The sequence below is a fragment of the Netta rufina genome, assembly GCF_964035555.1.
Source record: "Netta rufina genome assembly, chromosome: 7".
In the NCBI taxonomy this organism is placed as follows: Eukaryota; Metazoa; Chordata; class Aves; order Anseriformes; family Anatidae; genus Netta; species Netta rufina.
Window position 1 is genome coordinate 37,654,116 of NC_140130.1, and position 22,110 is coordinate 37,676,225.

Below are 22,110 nucleotides of genomic sequence, written 5' to 3' on the forward strand. Positions count from 1 at the left end.
CTTAGCAGTTTTTCTCAGCAGAAAAATGCTATGTGCCTGCATTTCTTACTGATTTTTAGAATAAATTTAAAAAACAAACAAACAAGCAAACAAACAAAAAACAACAACAACAACAAAAAAAAAACAAGATGTCATAGGGACAAGGTTATAAAACCAATTCAAAATCTACCCAACCATCTCACTTAACAAACTCATTTAATTGAAGAGTTTATACAGTGTACAAGTGTCTGTGGTAGTGATAAAAGTATCTACAGCCTGTGGAGTCTGACTTTGCTCATGCGTAGAACAAGAATCACTTAACTGACCTGAGGACTTAACGTAATCTTAGCTATACATAGAGGAAGTAGCTCAATATATCAATATTCTAAGCAGTCTTACATTAATGTTAAAAGAAAACTAACAAAATTCTAAATTCTTATTTGATTTTTTTTCAATGTAGATGAAAATAGTCGTAAAGTTTGATGAAAAATCAAAAAAAAGGTATACATGAAAACAGTTGTTGTTTGAGACCATATGTGTTCAGTTGAAACAAGTCATTTTAGAATCTACTTTTTAGCATATTCTTTAATATCTAGAGGTTATTTTGGATTAACTAACATTTCAACTATAATCAGCCTGTATATTTCTAAATAAGTCCATTATACTAGCTATCCCATCTAAAATAATGGAAACATTATATGACAGGCTACAAAACAATGCTATGACATTGTATGACAGGCTATGAAGCAGGCTATGACAGGATATGAAACAATATATGACAGGCTTCCAGTAAATTACATGACACCATGCATATTTACATTTTAACTATCTTCCTTCCTATATCAACATACAAACACGAAAAATGTTTATCTAATAGTACCTGATTCATCCACCTGTAGTCGATTGTAGAGAATCTGGAGAGAAAAATCTCTGGATACAGAACATATTCCTTCCTCCTGAAAGACACTCAGAGTTTCCAAAGGCAATTCCATAAATAACTTATCTGCTAGTAATACCACACACAATCCTAACTCCATAGGTGTTCCTGAATAAATGTGACAAACCACAATTAGGATTTTATATTTCTCAGTATGTATTTAAATAAATGAAGTTAGTTATAAAAACTAGGTTTCCTCTGTTGTCTGACAATTGAACTTCATTTTACTGTGAAAAGCATTATTCAAAAATATGTTTTAATACAGTTAATTCCTAAGATGTTGTTAGACTTCTAAGCATATACATTTGAGAGTACTAATTAATCAGAGGGAAAAATATTCCTGTATTAATAATCAAAACAATCCAGAACAAAATCTGGGCAAATGCTATGCATTTTAAGAAAATCATTTTGGAAATGAAAACTTGTACTAAAAATGTTTGGCTAAAGAGTACAGACTCGTAAAAGAGCACTTTTCCAATAATAACCACGTATTTCTGGAGGAAACTTTTTGTTTCTGTTATTTGGGAAAAACAAAATGTATCATTTTATCAACATTTTCCTGTTTTGTTACAGAGAAGTAACAAATGCAAATAATAAGACAGCTGCTGGATTGCAGAAAGAAACTCATGCAAATTTTGAAAAGCAAATGCATTTTTTCTAGTAACTTTTAGCTGAGAAATTTGATTGCTCTTCTCCATAAAGAAAAAAAAAATCAATCCCCAAAGCAAGCCATGGACTTGGAATGTCTTCTCTCAGAACATGCTTATACTCCCACATTAAGTTTGTTGCATTAAAGCAAACAAACTGTGAGAGTCCACAAAGTAAAAAGCAGAAAGCAGGAAAAGACAAAACTAGACCAACAGACTTATGTTCTCTTTTGGTATTTCTCCTCAAAAGACTGGCTTGTAATAAAGACATTTTATTAACCTGTCTGAAGCCTGTATAGTATAGAAGACTTTTAATACATGCTGAAGGATAGGCCCAGTGTAAAAATAATCTTTGGAAGTATACTGAGATATTTAACTTGGTATAGAAGATAGGCAACACTATTAAAGTGCACATATGTTATACTCCAGAGAGCACATACCCTGCATTCTAGTGTGTTTGGTGTCCTTATCTTTCACTTTTATTTTTCCTGATTCAGCTGCTGAAGCTGATGTGCTGTGTTCTCTGGGAAGAAAAATTGCATTGAAAATATTTTTGGTATTAATACTCATGCAAGTAAAGGTTTTCATGGGATACACAAAGACAGAGATATTTAAATCTCAATGAAATTTTACACAAAGTACTCCTTTTGAAATTCCATCTTTAATTAGTTAAATTATAATGTTTCATTCTGAACTGTTGGAGGACAGTGCTTGTTAGGCATAGGCATTAGTCTTCCATGTGGTTCTATCCTCTTTGTCTTGCATATACTGCATATATTTATATATACCTTTAAAGATGCAGAAGTCCATTCAATGGAGTCTAATCTTGCTTTTCATCTACAACTTTTCCTGTATTTGTACGAGCTGAGACCATTCTATTTTCACAAATGATAAAAACAACTCTAAATGTCTTACCTAATGTTAGGGAAATCAAACTGTGATAGCAGTGGTTTCAGATATTCTTCCATAATTTCTAATATTTCAGAGAAATCTGTTATCAAATTGTGTCCATTATTGTCTATTTTCTCTGTTGGAGTCTATCACACACATTGCAACAAAAAACAAAATACATACAAAATTCTATTTAACAAGGATGGTGGGTGTAATATGGTAAATCAGAGGCTAAATCAGATCATTTGAAACATTATAAAGTGGAAAACATAAATAGAACAAATCAGTTTCAAAACTACTTCACAACATCATTGCCACCACCATTTTGCAAAATATTCTAACATAAGAATCAGTATAAAATGTCAATATTTATTAGCAAAGCAAATAATATATTTCTGAAACTTAAACGGGGAACAGGAAGGGAGGGAAAGTCCAGAAGTGAAAGGACAGCATTGAGAAGTAAACAGAAGAAGATGAGTGTTGAAAAAGCAAATTATATTGTATGGAGATCAGTGGAACCAATTGAGGAAAAAAAAAATAAACAGAATGAAGAAAACGGATAAGGAGAGAATAGAGATGACACTATAAAACTGAATCTTCTAAAAGCCAATATAGATGGACACAAAAAAATAAATGGACAAATGAGCTCAACTAGATGTCAAAGAGTTTTAGTACTAATGGATGGACTTTCTATCCAAAGCCCTGTTTGCATGGCTTTGTGCAGGTTGTATGCAAGATTAATGAAAGTTTTAATGTACATGTGTTTTAAAAATCTAAGCCACTTTTTTTTTTTCTGTCTGTTCTACCTGACATTGTCACCTCTGTACTGATGGAACTACATCAATCTTTATATAGCTTGCCATTACAACAAAGGCTGGCCATGGACAAGAGAAAAAGTGTTCAGCACTTTAACCATCAGGAATAATCATTATTTTAGCTGAAAGATGGTAACACAATGAATAAAACAGAATTATATTTCAAGAACCAGATGTGTCAGAGTCGTGTGATTAAAAGAAGAAAACAAATGCAGAAAATTCAGTTTGATCTACACTTTTCATATCATCTACATTTTTATTATAGTTCAAGTTTTTCATATCAATGATTAAAAAAGGTCTTTACCAGTTTTTGTTAATACATAACATTTAACCAGGGAGTATAGAATGTAGTGGAGACAAAATTAAAGTAAATGAGAATAGGAGTTTATAGACTTACAGAGTGCAGAAAACCTGTCGAAAAGCATAGGCTTTTCCAGTGTACCTTTATGCTATACAATAACTGTTCTCTGAAAAAATATTTCCTTACAGAACTAAGAATTCTTACAATAATAGAACTAAACCCTCTTACAGTAACAGAAAACTTTTTTCATCTAGAATTTAATGTTCAGAGCCACAGTTGTGAACTTGGAATTCCATTGAGATGTGTACTTAAAGAAAAATTTTGTGACTAACATACTTGGATCAACTCCACCCAAACAGCCACAGTGCCAAAGGACAGTGTGCCCTAGAAAGGAACTTTTCTGTAAAAATCAGTAATTTTCTGGAAATCAGTAATAATTCTCTGGGTAAGACTGATTTATTTTGAATAAAGGGTTGAGATCTATGATCCCATTTTGGGGGGGGACATCTGGGGCCAATGTACACAACGTAAATGTTAGACACAAAGCACCTTTTCAAGTAAATTGTTCTCAGTTGTATCAACTTTCTATCACAATAAACTACGGAACATCTCAAAGTTGTCGAATGACATTGAAAACAGTAACAGAACAATATAGTAACATTAAATGTTGACACAGAATACACAAAACATTTAGTAGTTGCGAAGATTAGGGATGTTACACTTGGAATAAATGGAAAATTCTACATAAAGAGTGTTCACGATAGTTTTTTAGTACATATTTTTCAGTCTTGTTTGAATATAAGGTAATCAAATATATTACCGTATCAGTTTTAGTGATGCACTCTTGCAGGCTTTGAATGACAGTTTCTTTAAGGTGACTCTTCATATTTTGTTGCTTGTAAAGATACACTTTTTCCAACAAAGTACAAAATGTATTGGGATTCACAGGAAATCGAGAAACTTTAGCTTGCACTAATAGTGAAGGAGAATAACATCATCATGAGACACATTCTTTTTGAGACATCATATTTGTACTTGAAGAAATTACAAGAGAGACCATCAGTATCTAAAACAATATATTCTGTTGTTCTTTGAAAAACTGTTTACATATATTTTGCATAAGATCTGTACAGATATGTACAATGAAAAAGCAATCTCCTGACATGTATTTAACAGCAACTTTAGCCTTAAAATATACACTAAAATTCTGTAAATTCTGACTGGATACACTGTATCTGATAATGAAACATGCATTTAGGTATCTACTTTTCTCAGGTATTAATGAGTTACCACTATTTAAACAATTATTTAAAAATTTCATTGAAGGAAACAGTGAAACATATAAGCAATCAGGGTAATGATTTTTATCTCTAACTGTAAGAGGCACTTACCCATTGGCTGAGTGGATTTTCCCTTCTGCTGTGCAGTACTTACTTTTGGTTTCTCAATCAATGAGCTGTACAAGTTTGATCTATAAAAAGCAGAAAACTGCTGAGTAGATTATTTGACTGTTCAGGCTTATTGATGTGAATGAGTTTAGTTGCATGAGTAATTACTACCCTACAATTTAATGTGCTAATACTCTCATGATGCATTAATTACCCCCCACCTTGGGGTGCAAAAACCTGCAAAATCCAATTGGAACAAACTGACAGCTTTAAGAAAACATCTTTCATTGCTATATATCCGGTAAGGGAGATTTTTATTTGTTCTATGACAGTTGTTTAAGACTTTTCACGGTTGGTGAAACTGTACATAACCAGTTGCTACAGCTGTTTACGAGTTCTCACTCATGAGGCTGCAATAACCAGGCTATGTGAGGTTTTATAAAGCTAAATGGGACTCCTTCTGACATTTTCAGGAGCATAACCAGTGAGAGATGAAAAATATAAAGAGGATTTAGGAGAATAACAAGAATGGTCTAAAACCTTTCAAATAAACTCTGGAGATTAAACATATAACTAGGGGAAAAAAAAAAAAAAAAAAAAAAAAGGCCCAGAAATAGTTAAAAGTACAGGTTTGAGCTGCAGGTGGTTTTATTTGTTTATTAATTTGCACACTAACCTAAACTTCAAATCCAGCAAAATTAGAAGTAAAAGACAATAAGCAAACAAAATAGTGCTTATTCACAGGTATAGAAGGATGACATTTGTAACAAACAGAATAACAAATGAAAATGATGACATTTTATACCTGTCTTCTGAATGCTGGAGAATAATTACGTAGAAATTAGATGGCAATTCATTCACTATATTAAAATGTTCTACAGGAATACAGAGATTTCTCCATGCCTGCATAATAATTCAAAAATAAAATTATTTTAATACATTTTATTAACAACAATTTCAGTTCTTCCATGAGAAAATCGACAATTCTAGTAAATAAGGTTTTAATAATTTAACAGGACTAGAGGCAATGGACACGTACTGAAACATAGGAGGCTCCATCCAGACATAAGGAAACATTTACATGTACTCATTGTGGGGTGACAGAGCACTGGCACAGCTTATCCAGAGAGGCTGTGGAGTCTCCCTCCTTGGAGATGCTCAAAAGCCATCTGGACATGATCCTGGGTAACCTGCTCAGAGTAGCCCTGCTTGAGCAGGACAGATTGGATCAGATGACTTCCACAGGTCTCTTCCAACCTCAACCTTTCTGTGATTCTGTGATTTTTATGCAGTGCAGAACTTATAAATAATATTTAAAACAAATTTGAATTACTGTAACTTAGCCCACTTTTCATAGCAACATGACTTTTTTGGACACTACACTATATGTGAAGTTAAAATGTTATCAAATCCTAGCAGAATATTATCAAAGGCAGGTAGCAGAATAATTCAATGTAACACACACTTGTAAAAGTGTTTCAAAAATTCGTTAAAAACAGACACTTCACCAAAAGAAACTATATAAAATTTTGCAATTATTGCTAACAAATATAGAACTGTTTTCAAGAGAACACAGGGAAGAAAACCCAAGTGACTCAACAGTCAGTCACCAGATGAAATATTTGTTCTAATACAGAAAGCCCCATAAATGTCTTTGACTCTGTTACATTTAAGCATGTGCATGTATGTGTTCTTCAGATTGAAGCAACCCCAAAGGTGTCTTCAGAACAAAATATTGTCCTATTCCTTGTGCTAAATAAGATAATACAGCACATAGAGAGAAGATCCAAAATAATGGCCTACAAATACTTATTTTGTTTATTCTGTACTGTACTTCTGCTTGCCACCTTTTTTAAATGTTTAATTCCTGCCAGTTACAGTTAAATCTTTGTACCTAACTTTCTGGCAGTTTTAAATTTCATTTAATTTTTATTCTTTTCTAACTGAGGGTCTTCAAATTTTAGTTTTGGTATCCACTTTTAGATGTCAGACGTCTGAAGAACACATATTTCTCAGATGGTTTAGAACAAATGACAGATTACTTCTGTCCCAGAAAAGTTTATCTATCACCTGCTCCAGAACTATGAATTACATGAAATATTTTTTAACTGGTTGTTTGTTTTTTTTTAAATATCATAGTTTAGATGATGTCTAGAGGCTAACCAACAGAGATTTTAATAAAAAGATCAATTATATATATACGTATATATATGTAAATGAACCTTGTCATAGGGTAGCACTTGTGTGGGGGCTTAAGTATCTCAAACAGCATGACTGGTTGCTGTCTAGATGGTGACTAGAGTCTCTGCTGCCAGGGTCCTTTACAACAGCATCGTCAGCTGGATTGGATGAGACTCACATGGAACTAAGGATTTAAGTGTACTGAATTCAGAGAGCACAGCTCTGACAACCAGATACACCAAATTGTAACTACAGGACAAATTTGGATTTCATCTTTGTATCTCAATTCTAATTTAAATTACATAGCTCATGCCACACAGATAACCTAGCATAAACAAAACCACACAGCAATACGGACCATACTAACAAATTGTGAGTTTCAGTCATGACCAAGTCAACCCATACCTGAAATTAAGAAAATAAAAATGTTCAACAGAGTTCAAAGGAAACAGATATGTATGTATATGTCTATATGTGTGTTTGTATAACATACATATAAACACCTCATAAGTAACACATATCAAAAAGTTACCATTGAAGTAGCAGTCAGTTGCTGTTCCACATTTTTCAGAAGATCACTTGTGTTCCTGTTTTGTTTCAATTGTTTTTGAAGATGCAGTAATGCTGCCAGCTGAGAGCTGCTGGTGTCAGAATTAGCTGTTAGAAGGATACGTTTCATCATCATAGATGCTGAACAGCTCTGCAAAACGTTTAGAGCTTCTTAGTTTCTCTCCCCAAAATCATATAAATACATATATATATTATATGTTCATTATAACATGGATATATATGTATGTTAAAGAAACAGTCTCTCACTTAAAAATCTGATTTATTGAAAGACCTACTCAGTGCATTCCACTCACTGATGGAGCTATTTGGAAATCTAAGTGTTGACACAGCGACATATGCTTAATGTCTGCAATAATTTCCTGTGGTTGCCTTGATGTGGGAGGAAGAAAATTAGTATAAGGTGCATTTCTCTATTTCTGCAGTGGAGATGACGGTGTAGGAAGTATGTATTATTTGTTCCTGATGTAGGGAATATGAGACTTACAGCCATTCCTTATCTTCTTTGTGGTGAAGGCCCATAGTCACAATAGTCACACTAGTGATTCATATACCCTTGACTCACCTACGGAATCATGCTAAGTAGGTGCTGATTTGACAAATTGAACATAAACCTTTCCTATCTACCTGAAAATAATGAATGAATAAATGCACAGAAACATTTTAAAAATTATTTGTCAGGGAAGGATTAAAATGTTTTGTGGTAATGTCTTATCTTACCTAATCACAATATAATAAATTATTGATAATAAAATATTTGCATGTATGCAATCAACAATGAAAACTTCATGTTAAGCACAACAGATACTGGAATTGTCAAAAAGCCATGGAACAAACATTTTGACCTCAGTTAACATACTGTATATTTAGTTACCCATATTACCAATTAGTGCCTATATGTATCTGTACGATCAATTATCAGGCAGGATCTGTACGATGAATGATCAAGCAATGTCTATAAACAAACATTCTTGCTTATGTAACTCAACACAACCTGGAAAAATGAATAATACATTAGCTGCATTACCTGATGAAGGGCTAAAAATTGGCTAGTCGAAACTGGATCAAATTGTCCAAAGCATTCAACCATTTCCAAACTAGCAGGACCAAGTACATTGGTAATATTATAGCTGAATGCAATACCCATACACTGTAGTAAAGCTTCACTGCACTGAGAAAGATATTTCTGAGCCAACCTAAGTTCCTTCTAGATGATAAAAATAGAAAGGTTTATATTAAAATATGCCTTAATATTAAATATTCATTAAATGTATACAGATTATTTTTGTGTTAGAAAAATAAATATTATTTTTCATGGTCAATAATGTTTTTCTCCTTTTTTAGACATTTATTATGTTCAAAATATGCAAAATAGATTAATTATTCAGCAGATGCCACATTTGTTATACAGTATTAAAACATAAATGTTTTAAGAAAATACCTTCCTTAATATAAAACATGTAGTACATTTTAGCAAAACTATACTTAAATTCCAGAGAATAGGAGCTGCTCAGAACAAAGGAATTTTCAGTCAATTTTCAAAACAGTTGTTTCCATTTACAGTAAATTATATTTAATACAAATAAAACCACAATTTTCTTAATTTAGTTATTACATCAAGTTATCAATTAACAATATAAACTGTATATCTCCTCCTTCTAGTGTGCTTTGAGTTGCAGTAGTTAACACAGATCAGCTCAGCATACAGCTTAAATGTTGTAAGAATTTTACAGATGTTTTATGACAGAAGTTATCTACTTGTTGCCAATCTGCAAAATGTTACATTCCTTTAAAAAGGCATGTCTGTGCAGCAAAAAGCTGCTACATGCTGGATCAATGAAAATCTTTAAAGGGGAAATTACTTCTACCTGGGAGCTCAATCAGAATCATAGAATCATAGAATCTCCCAAGTTGGAAGGGACTCATAAGGATCATCGAGTCCAAATCCTGGCACCACACAGGTCTACCCAAAATTTTAGACCATGTGACTAAGTGCACAGTCCAAATGCTTCTTACACTCCAACAGACTTGGTGCAGTGACTGCTTCCCTGGGGAGCCTGTTCCAGTGTGCAACCACCCTCTCAGTGAAGAACCTCTTCCTGATGTCTAGCCTAAATCTCCCCTGCCTTCAGATTAACACCATTCCCGTGGGTCCTATCACTGGTGACTAAGGAGAATAGATTGACGCCTTGCTCTCCACTCCCTCTCGTGAGGAAGTTGTAGACCGCAATGAGCTCTCCCCTCAGCCTCCTCTTTTCCAGGCTGAACAGGCCAAGTGACCTCAGTCGCTCCTCACACGTCTTCGCCATCTTTGTAGCCCTCCTCTGGACACTCTCCAACAGTTTCATGTCTTTTTTGTACTGTGGTGCCCAGAACTGCATCCAGTACTCAAGATGAGGCTCCCACAGAAGCTCCCACAGCATGTATTGAGATGCAGGACAGAGACACAAGAGAGGTAGAAAGATGGGATTTTCTGGGCATTTTGGAGATTCTCATTTTTAAGATCAAATTTATGTTACAAACATTTTCATTACCATTTCAAACAGAACTGATAAGGTAAGAAAATTATTTTTTTAAACTACTAAAACATGCCCAAATACCTTTAATTCCTGTACTTTCCTCCTATACTTATCAAACCGACACTTATTAGACAGTAAACTGATGTCTGTCACTTCCTGTTCATTGCATTCTCCTGAAATCAGGAAAGGTTTAGTGATGTCCAATTTAGCTTCTTCCTACTCATCACAGCAGGGAAAAAAAAAAAAAAAAAAGTTAAACATTACATCATTACATCAGGTACAGGTGGCTTCATTTCTTTTGTGAATATTCAGGTGAAAATGAAACCCATGTTAAAAGATATCATATCACTACATGAATTCCTCGATGGTGATTTAGCAATACTATCAGGCATCAAAATTTCTTAATAAGTTATGATGACAATATTAGATTTTTGATTTTCTGGTCTTTCTTCCTCCGTTTATTTCTTATGAACACTTCAATCCATCACTAAAATTGATTGACTCAATCAACATTCATTTTCTTACATGGCGTTCTTACTGCAACACAAAAGGAAGTTATAAACCTGAGCATTTCAAATACAAGTCCTTACTCTTCTTCCATGGTTACAAAGACAAACCTAACAAGCCCTTTAAGCCCTTCAAGAATTTTTTAATCTCTCCTGAAAATTTTGGAATTATCATATATCAGGAGTAAGTAAAAAAGTAATCTACATAACAATGGCATGTTGACAGAAGCATTTTTTTCTGAAATTCCTTGGTTCAGCAAACATTTTTCTTATGGCTTGTATGCAGTATGTAAAATCCAGAATAAAGAGTATTCCTATACAAGTGCATTTAGAAGAAAATACTGTGGTAGACAAACTTTACACACAAAAGCTAATTTCTATGTAGAGAAGAATGCATACCATAATGTTTGGCTTCCAGTAGATTTCTGAATGTACAGGATCTATGTTAATGGCAAGTAAATGAAGACATTTTCCAGTGAGGTACAGGCATTTGGATTTGATGTCAGGGCAGCCTTTACAAAGATTCTGTATGTTTGCTAACTGAGCCAGTGTAATATGACCTATAGTGTACTCCATATGCTTCCAATCCTGGTAAAATATGTAGTCATGTTTATTTGCTCATATATACCCACACATACAGAAACATACTTTTAAAATATATATATATACATGTGTGTACACACAAGAACATTTGTTAAATCCAATCAATTTTAACAACAAAATAGCTGCATCTAACAGATACACAAATTCATTACCAATTGATTAAAAAAAAAAAAAAAAGTACACTAACGTATATAAGCAAATGACAAACAAATCTGAGAAAGAGTAAGGGGTAAAGGGGATACCAGAGAGAGTACTGGGGCTGCTACGTTTATTGTAGTAGCATTTCCTACTGTTGTTGTCAGAGGTAGAATAATGGGCAAGAAATATTGCTCTGTTCCAGTGGAGCACGTCTTGTTTTCTAAATCATCAGCTCAGTTAAGCAGTTCTGCTTAAAACCATTTAAAAAAGACCGTATTTTTAAAAAGCCCAATTATGAAGCCTCAAGTAATTTCCCTGTAACAATTAGTTGTTTTTAAGTCTTCACATTTAAGAAACAGAATTTTTCTTAAAAATATGAACAAATAATAACAACAACAACAAATGCACCAAAAAAAACCACTAGAACTTTCTTTGCTGCAAAACTAAATGAATGGCCTGAGAAGCCCCTTCCTCAGTAGTGGAAGTTCTACTACAGAAAACAGCCCCGGTAAAGTTTGTTATACCTTTATATGCAAATCACAAGAATAATATGTTGTGTTACCTGTTCTGTTGCATTATCTTTAGTAGTTTCTCCACAGAATGATTCTGCAATTCTATGGAATGATGTTTTTCCCACTTTTTTAAGCTTTTTCTCAGTAGTAACAACTTGAAAAATATCCAGAAGAATTTCCACAAGGTTTAGCTTCCTGTTACCTAGTTGCCTCATTAATGGTATGCTAGTATTTGTATTCTGAAATACAGAAGAAAGGAAAGTACAGTTTTACTTCCAAATATGTTTGCAAAGTTAGCTGCTAAGAAGTTAGAATGTTCTATTTCTTTTAACTAAAGAAGCAAAAGTTTTAACATTATTGCCTCAATAGATCATAGATATGGCTATGTAACTTAACATAATTTAAGAGTAATTTAATTTTCAAAGATAAATCTTAAATACAATACAAGGCAATGAAAGTAGCTGCTTAGAACAAGAGTGGCTGGATTTCTGCTTGTCATGTTTTATGTACCCAGTACAAATATCTAATTATAAAGGCATTAAAAATGTGTACATAAAAACAGAATTTTATAATTGCTCATTTTGGTAACAGTCTTTAGAAGCAACACAAGAATACTTTAAAAAAGGCAAAGCAGAAAAAAAGCTAGATGCTAGAGTATAATAACAGTACACACTAAGCAAAGTAGATTGCAGGCTGTCATTACCCAAAATACAGTATTTTAAAGACAAGTTTTCTTTATTTACATAACAGTCAATGTAAATGTTTTTCTCCTCAGGAATACATTTTATTGTGAGTAGTTTAAACCTGTCAGGTCTTTAGAGGATAATTTATAATTTCATCAAAATATCTCCAAGTTTAGATTTTTTCCTTTTGTAGCTTTTAGATAAATTTTAGAATTATAGACAATTGACAAAATAAATCTTCTAATTTCTTTCTTCTTCCTCTCTTAAACTGTAAATGCTTTGGGCATCAGAATGTTCCCTTCTGTGTTCATACAACGCCCAGCAGATAATCTCATCTGGGGCTTCCACAAATCATCCAAAAGCAAACAAATAGTAGAACTAAATTAGATTTATCTTCTTAAGTAATAAACACACACACATATATATATATATATATATATATATCCATCCATCCATCCATACCTCATTAACTGTAATTAAGCTGCAAACATTATGAAACACTTCTTCTGCTTTGGATACTGCCATCTGAGCTAAGTTATAAGCATCTAGACAGTGACTATGTTTTTCTTCTTCATTTCCTTCCTGCTTGGCAATCATCCTGAAAAAAAAAACATAGAACCAAAAAAATAATGTAAAAAAGTATTTATTTTTACAGTATCAACAATATTGAACATACATGATAGATAAAACACACTTTTGTGTGTTTGTTTTTTATATATTCAAATAGTAAAAGTAAATGTTCACACATTATTTTTTTCAAGGGGTTATTCCTGGAACTGTACTACTGCAACGTAAAGAGATTTTAATAAATAAAATAACAGCAGATAATACTCCAGTGTATCTATTCACCAAGAACAAAATTCCAGAACAGCTAGTTATAATACATATCTCAGTCATTATAATATATACTGTATATTCTGGAAACAGCTTAGAGTGAAGGCATACTGTGTTTTGCACCAGAATTTCTAGTAAAACATTTCAACAGCAATAATTGTAAAAGCCTATAGATACTTGAGAATGATTGGCATGGTTGCCCAAATGCCTTTACAAATGGAAAGACAAAAAACTGTCTTAGAGACCTTGATACTTTGTTTTGCTCAAAGACAGTACAAAAAACAGTAGACTAGGTAAAATTAACTTTGCCTTCAGTGGAAAAGATTTTTGATTCTGAAGTATTTTCTGAATATAGAACACATTTGGAATACAAATATACACCTAATATCCAGATATAAAAGCTATAAATATTATCTGCTCTTTTCTATCTTAGACTACAATAGTGTAAATAATATACTTTCTAGATTAGTTAAACTTAAATACAATTTTTCAGCGTAGGTATAATCTTACCTGTGAATATTTGCACGTTCCAGCAAAATCTCAGCACTGCAGTTTTTATGCCCATAATTAAGGAAGTCTTCCTCAATCTGAATTAATTTATTGTAACATCCCTGTAGCATATGTGGCAACTGACAAGGCTCAGTATTAATAGTCATACAATTTTGAGCAAAATGTATCTCAATAAGTGCTTTCCTAGGGATAAAAATTATGTACAGGATGGCAGTCAGAAAGCACAGGCTGTATGTATTCCTCTCTGTCTTCCTTTAAATTATAATAAACATATAAGAAGCCTCTGAATTCTTTAAATTAATATTCTACAAATGATAGTAGGTCCTGAAAAATATCATAATTTCAGATTAGAACAGAGGTGTCAGTTGTTCCATGTATCTAATTTTTCAAACTACCTAGGCCTAGTCAGTTTTCTCAGCATAGCTGAAATGAGGAAACTATTAGTCTTCCCTTTCTAATCCAGAAGTTTAGCATTTCTGGAAAGAAAAGGAAATGTAGATGTTACGTCTTTCTCTCTTTTCACCTACACATTTTAAGCAATCTGTACTTGGATTTCAATATCACAAAAGTTATTGTTTAGTTTCACCATAAAAAGACTTCTTGGATAATGGTGAAGAAAAAAGTAGGTCAATACTGCGGTTTATGAGTGTTGTGGAAATATCTGAATGTTGTGGAAATATCTGCAACAGTGACCTCTGCACGGGCAAATGTATCTCAGTCCTTTGGGTAGCCTACACCTCAAACTATGCCTAAAACATTGTGGTATCTGAACTAGCTTACTAACTTACCAGGTAATAGGACTCTGTACAAGAATAAAGAAATTGGAAAGGAAATTTAAACAAACAAACAAACAAACAGAATAAGCAGAATTACTTGGAAGAAAAATATTTGAGAATCTTCCGAATGCACTATACTAAAATGAAGGTGAGTGACAAAACTAGTATTTACCTGCAGCTGGAGGTATATAGTGGAGCATAGTGGAGGCTGGATATATGTTAATAAAAAGACAATTACCTGGCTTCAAGGGATGCAATTATAAAACCCAACTCAGATTCTCTGTTAGGTCTCTTCAGTAAGGTAGATCTAAGTACATATACAGTGTGTTCCAGTATCTTACAAGCCTGCAGGTAACATCAGAATTTCACTTTAAATGTTTGCTGTTAATATTAAACATTAATTTAGAAAGCTTATATTTTGTATAGAAAATGTTAAATATCTTTCCCTAATATTCCCAGAGACGGCTGATTTTTGGCAACTGTATGCAATTCTAGAAAGTATACGTTGTGATTGTATTTAGGTATTTCGCTATGATTAAAAGATTGAAGCACATACACACAAGGAAAGGATAAAAGAGTTTGGCCTGAAGACAAAGTTAAGAGGTGCATACTACTGCTGCCCTCTTTTCTCTAAGCACACCATGCACAGAAGATGGAGCCAGACTCATCTTGAAGTCCCTAGCTGGTAAGTGAGAATGCCCCTTTGATGATGCTCAAAACCTCATATATAGATTTGTCCTTATTAAAGGTTTTAGTTACTACAGTCATGTTCGTTAGCCATGTAGACAAAAAAAAAAACAAAAACAACGTATACTACATTAACAGCCATACTGGTAAACCCACAGTAAACACCTGCCCCCACTGGTAACTAGGTATTTTGTCTTTCCAAGACAAAATGTGAATTCACCCAAAGCCAAAAAAATCTCTCTGTACAGGAAAGACTTGCATGTAATATCAATAAAGGACAGAGCATCACGGACACAACAGAACTATATCTGTGCTGAAGCTCATGGAAGTTAAGGGCTGAACAGTAAATGGGTATTTTAATGTTAAGGGTAAAATAAGAAAATGTTTTTAATAAATATATGTATTACAGTAGTATCTTTCAGGCTCTAAAAATCAGTATTTGAAATGTAACTACATACTGGGAAACAATACTAAAAGTTAGAATCTTTATTAAATATGGAAAACAAACACATGTCAACTGTTTACGGTTTACAAAGGATCTTATCCAAGAGAATTGCATCCCTGACATTTAGTTACACATACTAGAGTACTGTTGTTCTTATTTCAATAGATGCATATACAACCTAACATTAAAAAAAATTATACTTCTGTGGGGACAGTCTCATTCCTACTAGCATGCATCTGTTTGGAATTCGTAATTAATGTTTGTTGAATGCACAGCCAAGCAAACAACATTAACTGCATTTAACACCTAATTTTGTACTGAAATGCCAAGGGCATAAAATTTCTCTTCATTGAAAGTGAGGTACAGCTGCAGAAAAGTAAACAATATTTCCATACCGATCTCCGTTTTTCTTCCCCCTCTTCCTCTAGAATTGCCTCTATTAGACTAACAGTGCTGTTGTACCAAAACTGTTCATTTCCTCCTAGAAGCTGCGCTTTCTCAAGAAGTGCTTTAGCTTGTCTGTGTTTTTTTTCCAGGTTAGCCAAAACAGCCAATAAATACAAGCACCTTGACGCATCATATGGAGTCCTCAATTCCTAGGAAAAAAGATACATTACCTGTATATGAAAGAACCACTACCACTATTCATATTTATTTATATTCAGATTTTAGATAAAACTTATGAATAGGGTCAGAAATAAGAATTGAATAGTATTTCTTCATTTACTTGTAGAATTTGTTAGTTACTTTTTATATTACTTGTCCTTTTTCAAAAGCACAAAGTGTCTACTATGAACCAAAAACTTCAAATCTTCAAATATAGTTTGTATTTCTTTGTTCCCACACCTTCTACCCCACAGAAGTCAAATAAGCAGTTTTTCTTCTATTATTTGACACCATAGAATCATCTAGGTTGGAAAAGGCCTTCAAGATCATCAAGTTCAACCATCAACCTTACCTACCAAGTCCCACCACTTAAACATGTCCCCTAGTGCCATATATGCATACACCTGCTGTCATTTGTCTGTATATGATGAAGGAATTAAATTTTTTTTAGCGAACTGGGATCTAGATACTAGAGCTCCAGTAAATTTACAACACTATTTTATGCTACTTAAAAAGTATATACTAGTAGTATACATGATACTAACATACAGCATACTAAAGATAGTATACTGGCATGCAGACATATAGCATAAAAAATACTATAGAAAAAAAATGTATCATTAAAATACATTGTCCTCCCTGATGTCATCTGAACTTTTCTCAATGTACAATACTAAATTGATGCTTCAATAAAATAAATATATTATTTGTTAATATATGATTCCATATATTAAAATCATATAAATCATTGAAATCACATTATATATTTAAAATATTAACCTTTTAAATATAAAAATATTAATAATAAATATTATATAATACAATGTGTATAGGATATATCATATATAATATGTATAATGTATATAATATGTAATTAGTCATAAGTATTAAATTGAAATGTTAAAATATTAAAGTTATATTTACATTATTAAAATTTTAGCTTTATTCATGCTTAACATACTTCAACAGTTTTTACTTACATCAGCAAAATTAGTTAGTGGAATAACAGTATATTTATATAATTATATTTTTTTTAATTAAAGCAATTACAATAATTATGCAACTGTAACCTGCATAAGCAGGAAGAGAGCTGTAGTACAGAATACGAGTTGTAGGAAGAATATTTTTAATATAAAAACTTCACATTAAAGAGATTAAATGGCTTAGTTTGGTGGAACACAGGGACACTTTAAATCAGATCTGCCAGAGTTCTAAGTCATAATTTCTGCATAACTGGCTATCACTAAACATAATAACATTTAATAAAACATGTTATAAAACGTGTTTATAAAAATGTAGCACTAAAATCACAATAAAATACTAAGTGATATAATTAGATTAAATGGTGAGCGGATGGAGATAAATGCCGTATCTCTCTTATTAACAAATCTTGAACATACGTAAACTACCTACACAAAGAAAGTTTGAACATAACTAGATGTTCCAAGGGTCACTGCAAAGCAGGGAGAGATGCTAGCACTATTTCACAAGTTGAAATAATCTTCAATAATCAGAAAGTTGGACTTAAGTTTCATATATTTAAATCTATTTATATTTTCAACTTCAATTGGTTTTTGCTTGGTCAGTTTTCTTTATTAGCACTATGAATGTTCTGGTTAGTTTCCCTTACTTTAATGAATAACAATGCATTCTCAGTTTAACAGTATTTTTATTTCTGCTTTAAAAAATATATCCCAGCAGTTACTTGTTTTTCTATTTGATTATTATTATGAGAAATGACTACATCAAAATTAACATTTTTCCTATATGTTATATTAATTTTTGTTTTTCTGTTTTATTTCTGATGTACCTGAGTTGCAGCATGGGCCTCTGAAAGCAGTAGTCTTGCTGGCTGATACAAACCTAGCTGAATTAGCACTTCAGCTTTTTCTATCCATAAGTAGGGGAAAGAAAGTGCACTCAGTCCTTTGCCTGTTATTGCATTTAACTCAAAAATCTGAAAAATAATAAAATATTAGACTGTTATAAATTTTAAAACTAAGCTATATGAAATACAAACTGTTATTAACTATTATATCCAGTCCCTGATATATCTCACAGTCCAGCTCTATTTTGTATTTTCTCAAAATTTTGAAGTTGTTTTATAAGACAAACAGGTTTACTGTGAGTTTTGGACATTTGTAATATGCAAAAGGTAGTTAACTCATAAATTTATACTATTACAATTAATTTTAGGACTGATTAACTACTTCAGATCTGCTACTGTAAGGAAGTAATTGACTCTTACTAGTAACTTTAGTAACTAGCAACTTGCTTTTGCTCCTCAGCCATTTTCATTGATTTGTTTAGTCCCAAATTCCATTTGTAGAAAAGTGGCTTTTCTTTGTATAAATACTGATTCAATTCTTGTTACACAATATAGATAATATGCCAGGCAAACCCAGCTCACATTCAGCCGATGACTGCCAGCAGAATTTAAGTAGTATGCACTTTTAATTAACTTTTTGTGTGTGTTGAATTACTTCTCAGGTATAAAATTATTTTAAAACAATGTAGGAAGTACATTAAAATCAAAAGGAAAGAGTAATTTATTAAGGAAATGGGAGTAGAAATAAAACCTTTTTCCCTGAAGCGAGGATATTTTCATCCTTGCTACCATTCAGCTGAGCACTCTCCAAGAATGTTTTTCTTTCTTCTGTCTCAGCATGTATTTTTTTTTCCTTTTTCAGTGCAATCTCTTGCCTACACCTAAATTGTAACAAAGAAAAAATTAATTCGCGTATGTTTTAGATGTATTTCATAATGAAATATTAGTGTATTAGGCAGCTTTACCACACACTCACTCTGTATATAGAGTCCCCTATATAAATTTGTATTAAGAGATCATTTTTTAAATACCTTTCTTTTCCTGTCAACACTTAGTAACTGTAGGGAAATAAATACGTACGTACATATATACATTAAGCCTATGTATGTAGAAATACATACATTACTTGTTCTAATTCACTGATGTATGCTTCTCCAGCAGCTTTCTCATGATATGAAGATGCCTGACTAAGTTTTAGGTCAGAACATATCAGGGCAATTCTAAGGGGAAAACAGAAAAAGAAAAGAAAAAAAAAGGAAGAAATGTTTAAGAAACAAGAATCTTACAAAAGTTGTTTCATATAAACACATTAAAAGCATATAAACGCATTAAAAAGAAGAGCATATATTCCATATTTTTCAACCTTGCTTTCATATGTCTTAACTAATATGGGTAGTAACAAACATTTTTTTAAAAAATATAGGTATATTTGAAATTACCTATTGAAGAGGTAAAAGTATGAAAATAGCATTTTTAATATGGTCTTATTACAACATGCAAAAACCACAGGCATATGAGCTAACCGGCTGCACTACATTAGTAAAGAATCACCTATTCGTGTATATCTATCAGATCATATATGAAAAACAGGTCACGAATAAAATAAATAAATAACGAAATAAAAACAACTCTTGAGGCATTAAGAAAAAAATTTATCTGAAGAAGCTTCATTGCAAATCAATTTCGTATTAGTAAACCACTTCAGTCTTGTGAGACAGTAACTCGGTAATCAATTATCCAGATGAGCACACGTCCATTTGTATACAGAAATGGATGTTTCTACATTTGTCAACTCTATTATGTCAAATCAGTTTCTAGCATTTTAAAAATAGATTCTATGGCATTTCAGAAACTATTGGGAATAAAGCTAGTATTAATTATTGCTGATAACTTAATTATTAAGCCATTATTATACAGTACACTTCTGAAGTGTGATAAAATGTTTTAATTGATCAGCAATAACTCACCCCTGCATGCATATTAAATATTTTTGTTTTAAAAAAATCAGGGCTTAACATCCATAACGATCAAGAATTTTGGTCACAAAAGCAACTCTGGAAAAGAGAATGACAGAGCTAACTGGGGATACCTATTTGGGTTCTGAAGTAATATATTTTTGATGCAAGATGGGAGCCTTCCTTTCGAATATTTAAAACATAATATTTTAATTTAATTTTGTTTGGACTCCTTTCAGTTAGGTGACAATAAGACATTACAAAAATTATTCACATGAAAGTGGCTTGAGATCCCAAATCTTGTATATCTTTCCTCAAGGAGATGATATTTAGTAACTGATTTTCTGGCTTTAATGCCACAAGCAAAACAATTCATCAAAATACCCTATTAAAATGAAATGAATGAATGAAATGAAGTGAATGAAAAAAATAATTTAGAAAATTACAAATATAAAACAAATCACAAAAAGCATTGTTTACTATTTAGTGAAACACTGATGGACAGTCCACTTCATTCTGTTTCTCTTTTATTTAAAATAAATAGAGAATACAAACCGAAGGTGATAGAGATCGGACAGACTTCTACATTCCACAACTTCATTAGCAATAACTTCAGCTAGCTGAAAGATGGGAAGTATCAAGTGGGGGCAAAATATTTGCTGTAGTTCTTGAGCTAAAACGTCTATAAAATGCAAAGTGCATGTCTGAAAAAAAAAATAATTTTGTAGAAAATATATTTTAAATTACTGATTAAATATTAAGTTCTGAATGCTACTAAAAAATATAAACCAACTTTCAAGCTGAAAAAGCAGCTACATACACACGAATACAGCAAATTTACTCTGTAGGTTAAGTTCATTTCAAAATGCAGAGATAGACTTACACTTTGAAATATTAAGGAACGGAATGACACAAAAGTATTTCTGACAGCTGTCTGAACATACTCTTTATCACAAATACAAGAAAACTAAAATGGTACATAGGTCTCCACTATTCAATTTTTCCCTTAAATAAGAGCTCTAGAATTTTGAGGAGTAGACTCACAGGTTTTGTGAAATTATTCCAGTTAATACCGTAACTATTTGTTTTCTGTTTAAAAGTATTTCTAACTTCATTGGGACAGTCATAATGAGCCCATTCTTCCACATTTATTGGTAAGGTATCAACTGACTCCTTCCTTTTAGGCTGCTCTTTCACAAAAGATTCTTCAACCTGTAATTTAAAATACAGCCATTCATGAGGCCCGAGTTGATATTTTGTTTGGTATTAAATTTTTAGCTAACATAAAAAACTTACTTGTTTAGTGTCTTTTGAAGTTTTGTCTCTTTTTTGACCTCTAGACTGGGGGTTCTGCAAAAAAGCAGTATTGTAACCAATGCAGCAAACAAAAGAAAAGTATCTGTACATTTATGACCTGCCAAGACCATACAATCAGAAGTGAAAATATAAGAGTCAGAGAAAAGTTCTTCACAAAATACAAGAGTTTTTGTAGGAAAGCACTTAAGTTATTTAACAGACAAGCACAGGGAAATATCTGTTATGAAGAGACTATTGATTTTATTTAATAGGAACAGGGTTCTTACTTGTTTCTCTTCCTTTTTGTCCTTCTCTTTCTTAGGAGCAATTGTTGGCTGTGCATCCTGAGGAGCTGTAAATTGTGAAGACTTTGATAATGCTCCTATAATATGTCCTGATGCTGACAATGATACCTAGATGAGAAAATAATTAGAGTGTTGGGTTTTTTTTGTTTGTTTGTTTTTCCTGGAAATTTCTAGTAGTAATAATTATTCATTGTAAATCAC

The 22,110-nt window shown here is 32.4% G+C and overlaps 1 protein-coding gene across 1 annotated transcript in view; it reads right to left on the reverse strand.

The window, feature by feature from the left end:
* Window positions 1-22,110, reverse strand: part of CFAP46 (cilia and flagella associated protein 46) — a gene marked incomplete at both ends in the record, with an annotated part of 79,277 nt that overhangs the window by 16,764 nt on the left and 40,403 nt on the right. Inside the window, 21 exons of the mRNA XM_084290582.1 lie at window positions 860-1,024; window positions 2,004-2,086; window positions 2,479-2,600; window positions 4,391-4,542; window positions 4,962-5,041; window positions 5,764-5,861; window positions 7,672-7,839; window positions 8,734-8,913; window positions 11,131-11,319; window positions 12,035-12,223; window positions 13,130-13,245; window positions 13,613-13,632; window positions 14,012-14,194; window positions 15,026-15,132; window positions 16,315-16,515; window positions 18,336-18,482; window positions 19,480-19,573; window positions 20,864-21,012; window positions 21,353-21,520; window positions 21,605-21,658; window positions 21,892-22,017. Of these exons, the coding sequence (XP_084146708.1) occupies window positions 860-1,024; window positions 2,004-2,086; window positions 2,479-2,600; window positions 4,391-4,542; window positions 4,962-5,041; window positions 5,764-5,861; window positions 7,672-7,839; window positions 8,734-8,913; window positions 11,131-11,319; window positions 12,035-12,223; window positions 13,130-13,245; window positions 13,613-13,632; window positions 14,012-14,194; window positions 15,026-15,132; window positions 16,315-16,515; window positions 18,336-18,482; window positions 19,480-19,573; window positions 20,864-21,012; window positions 21,353-21,520; window positions 21,605-21,658; window positions 21,892-22,017 (2,791 nt within the window). The remainder of the gene's footprint in view (window positions 1-859; window positions 1,025-2,003; window positions 2,087-2,478; window positions 2,601-4,390; window positions 4,543-4,961; window positions 5,042-5,763; window positions 5,862-7,671; window positions 7,840-8,733; window positions 8,914-11,130; window positions 11,320-12,034; window positions 12,224-13,129; window positions 13,246-13,612; window positions 13,633-14,011; window positions 14,195-15,025; window positions 15,133-16,314; window positions 16,516-18,335; window positions 18,483-19,479; window positions 19,574-20,863; window positions 21,013-21,352; window positions 21,521-21,604; window positions 21,659-21,891; window positions 22,018-22,110) is intronic.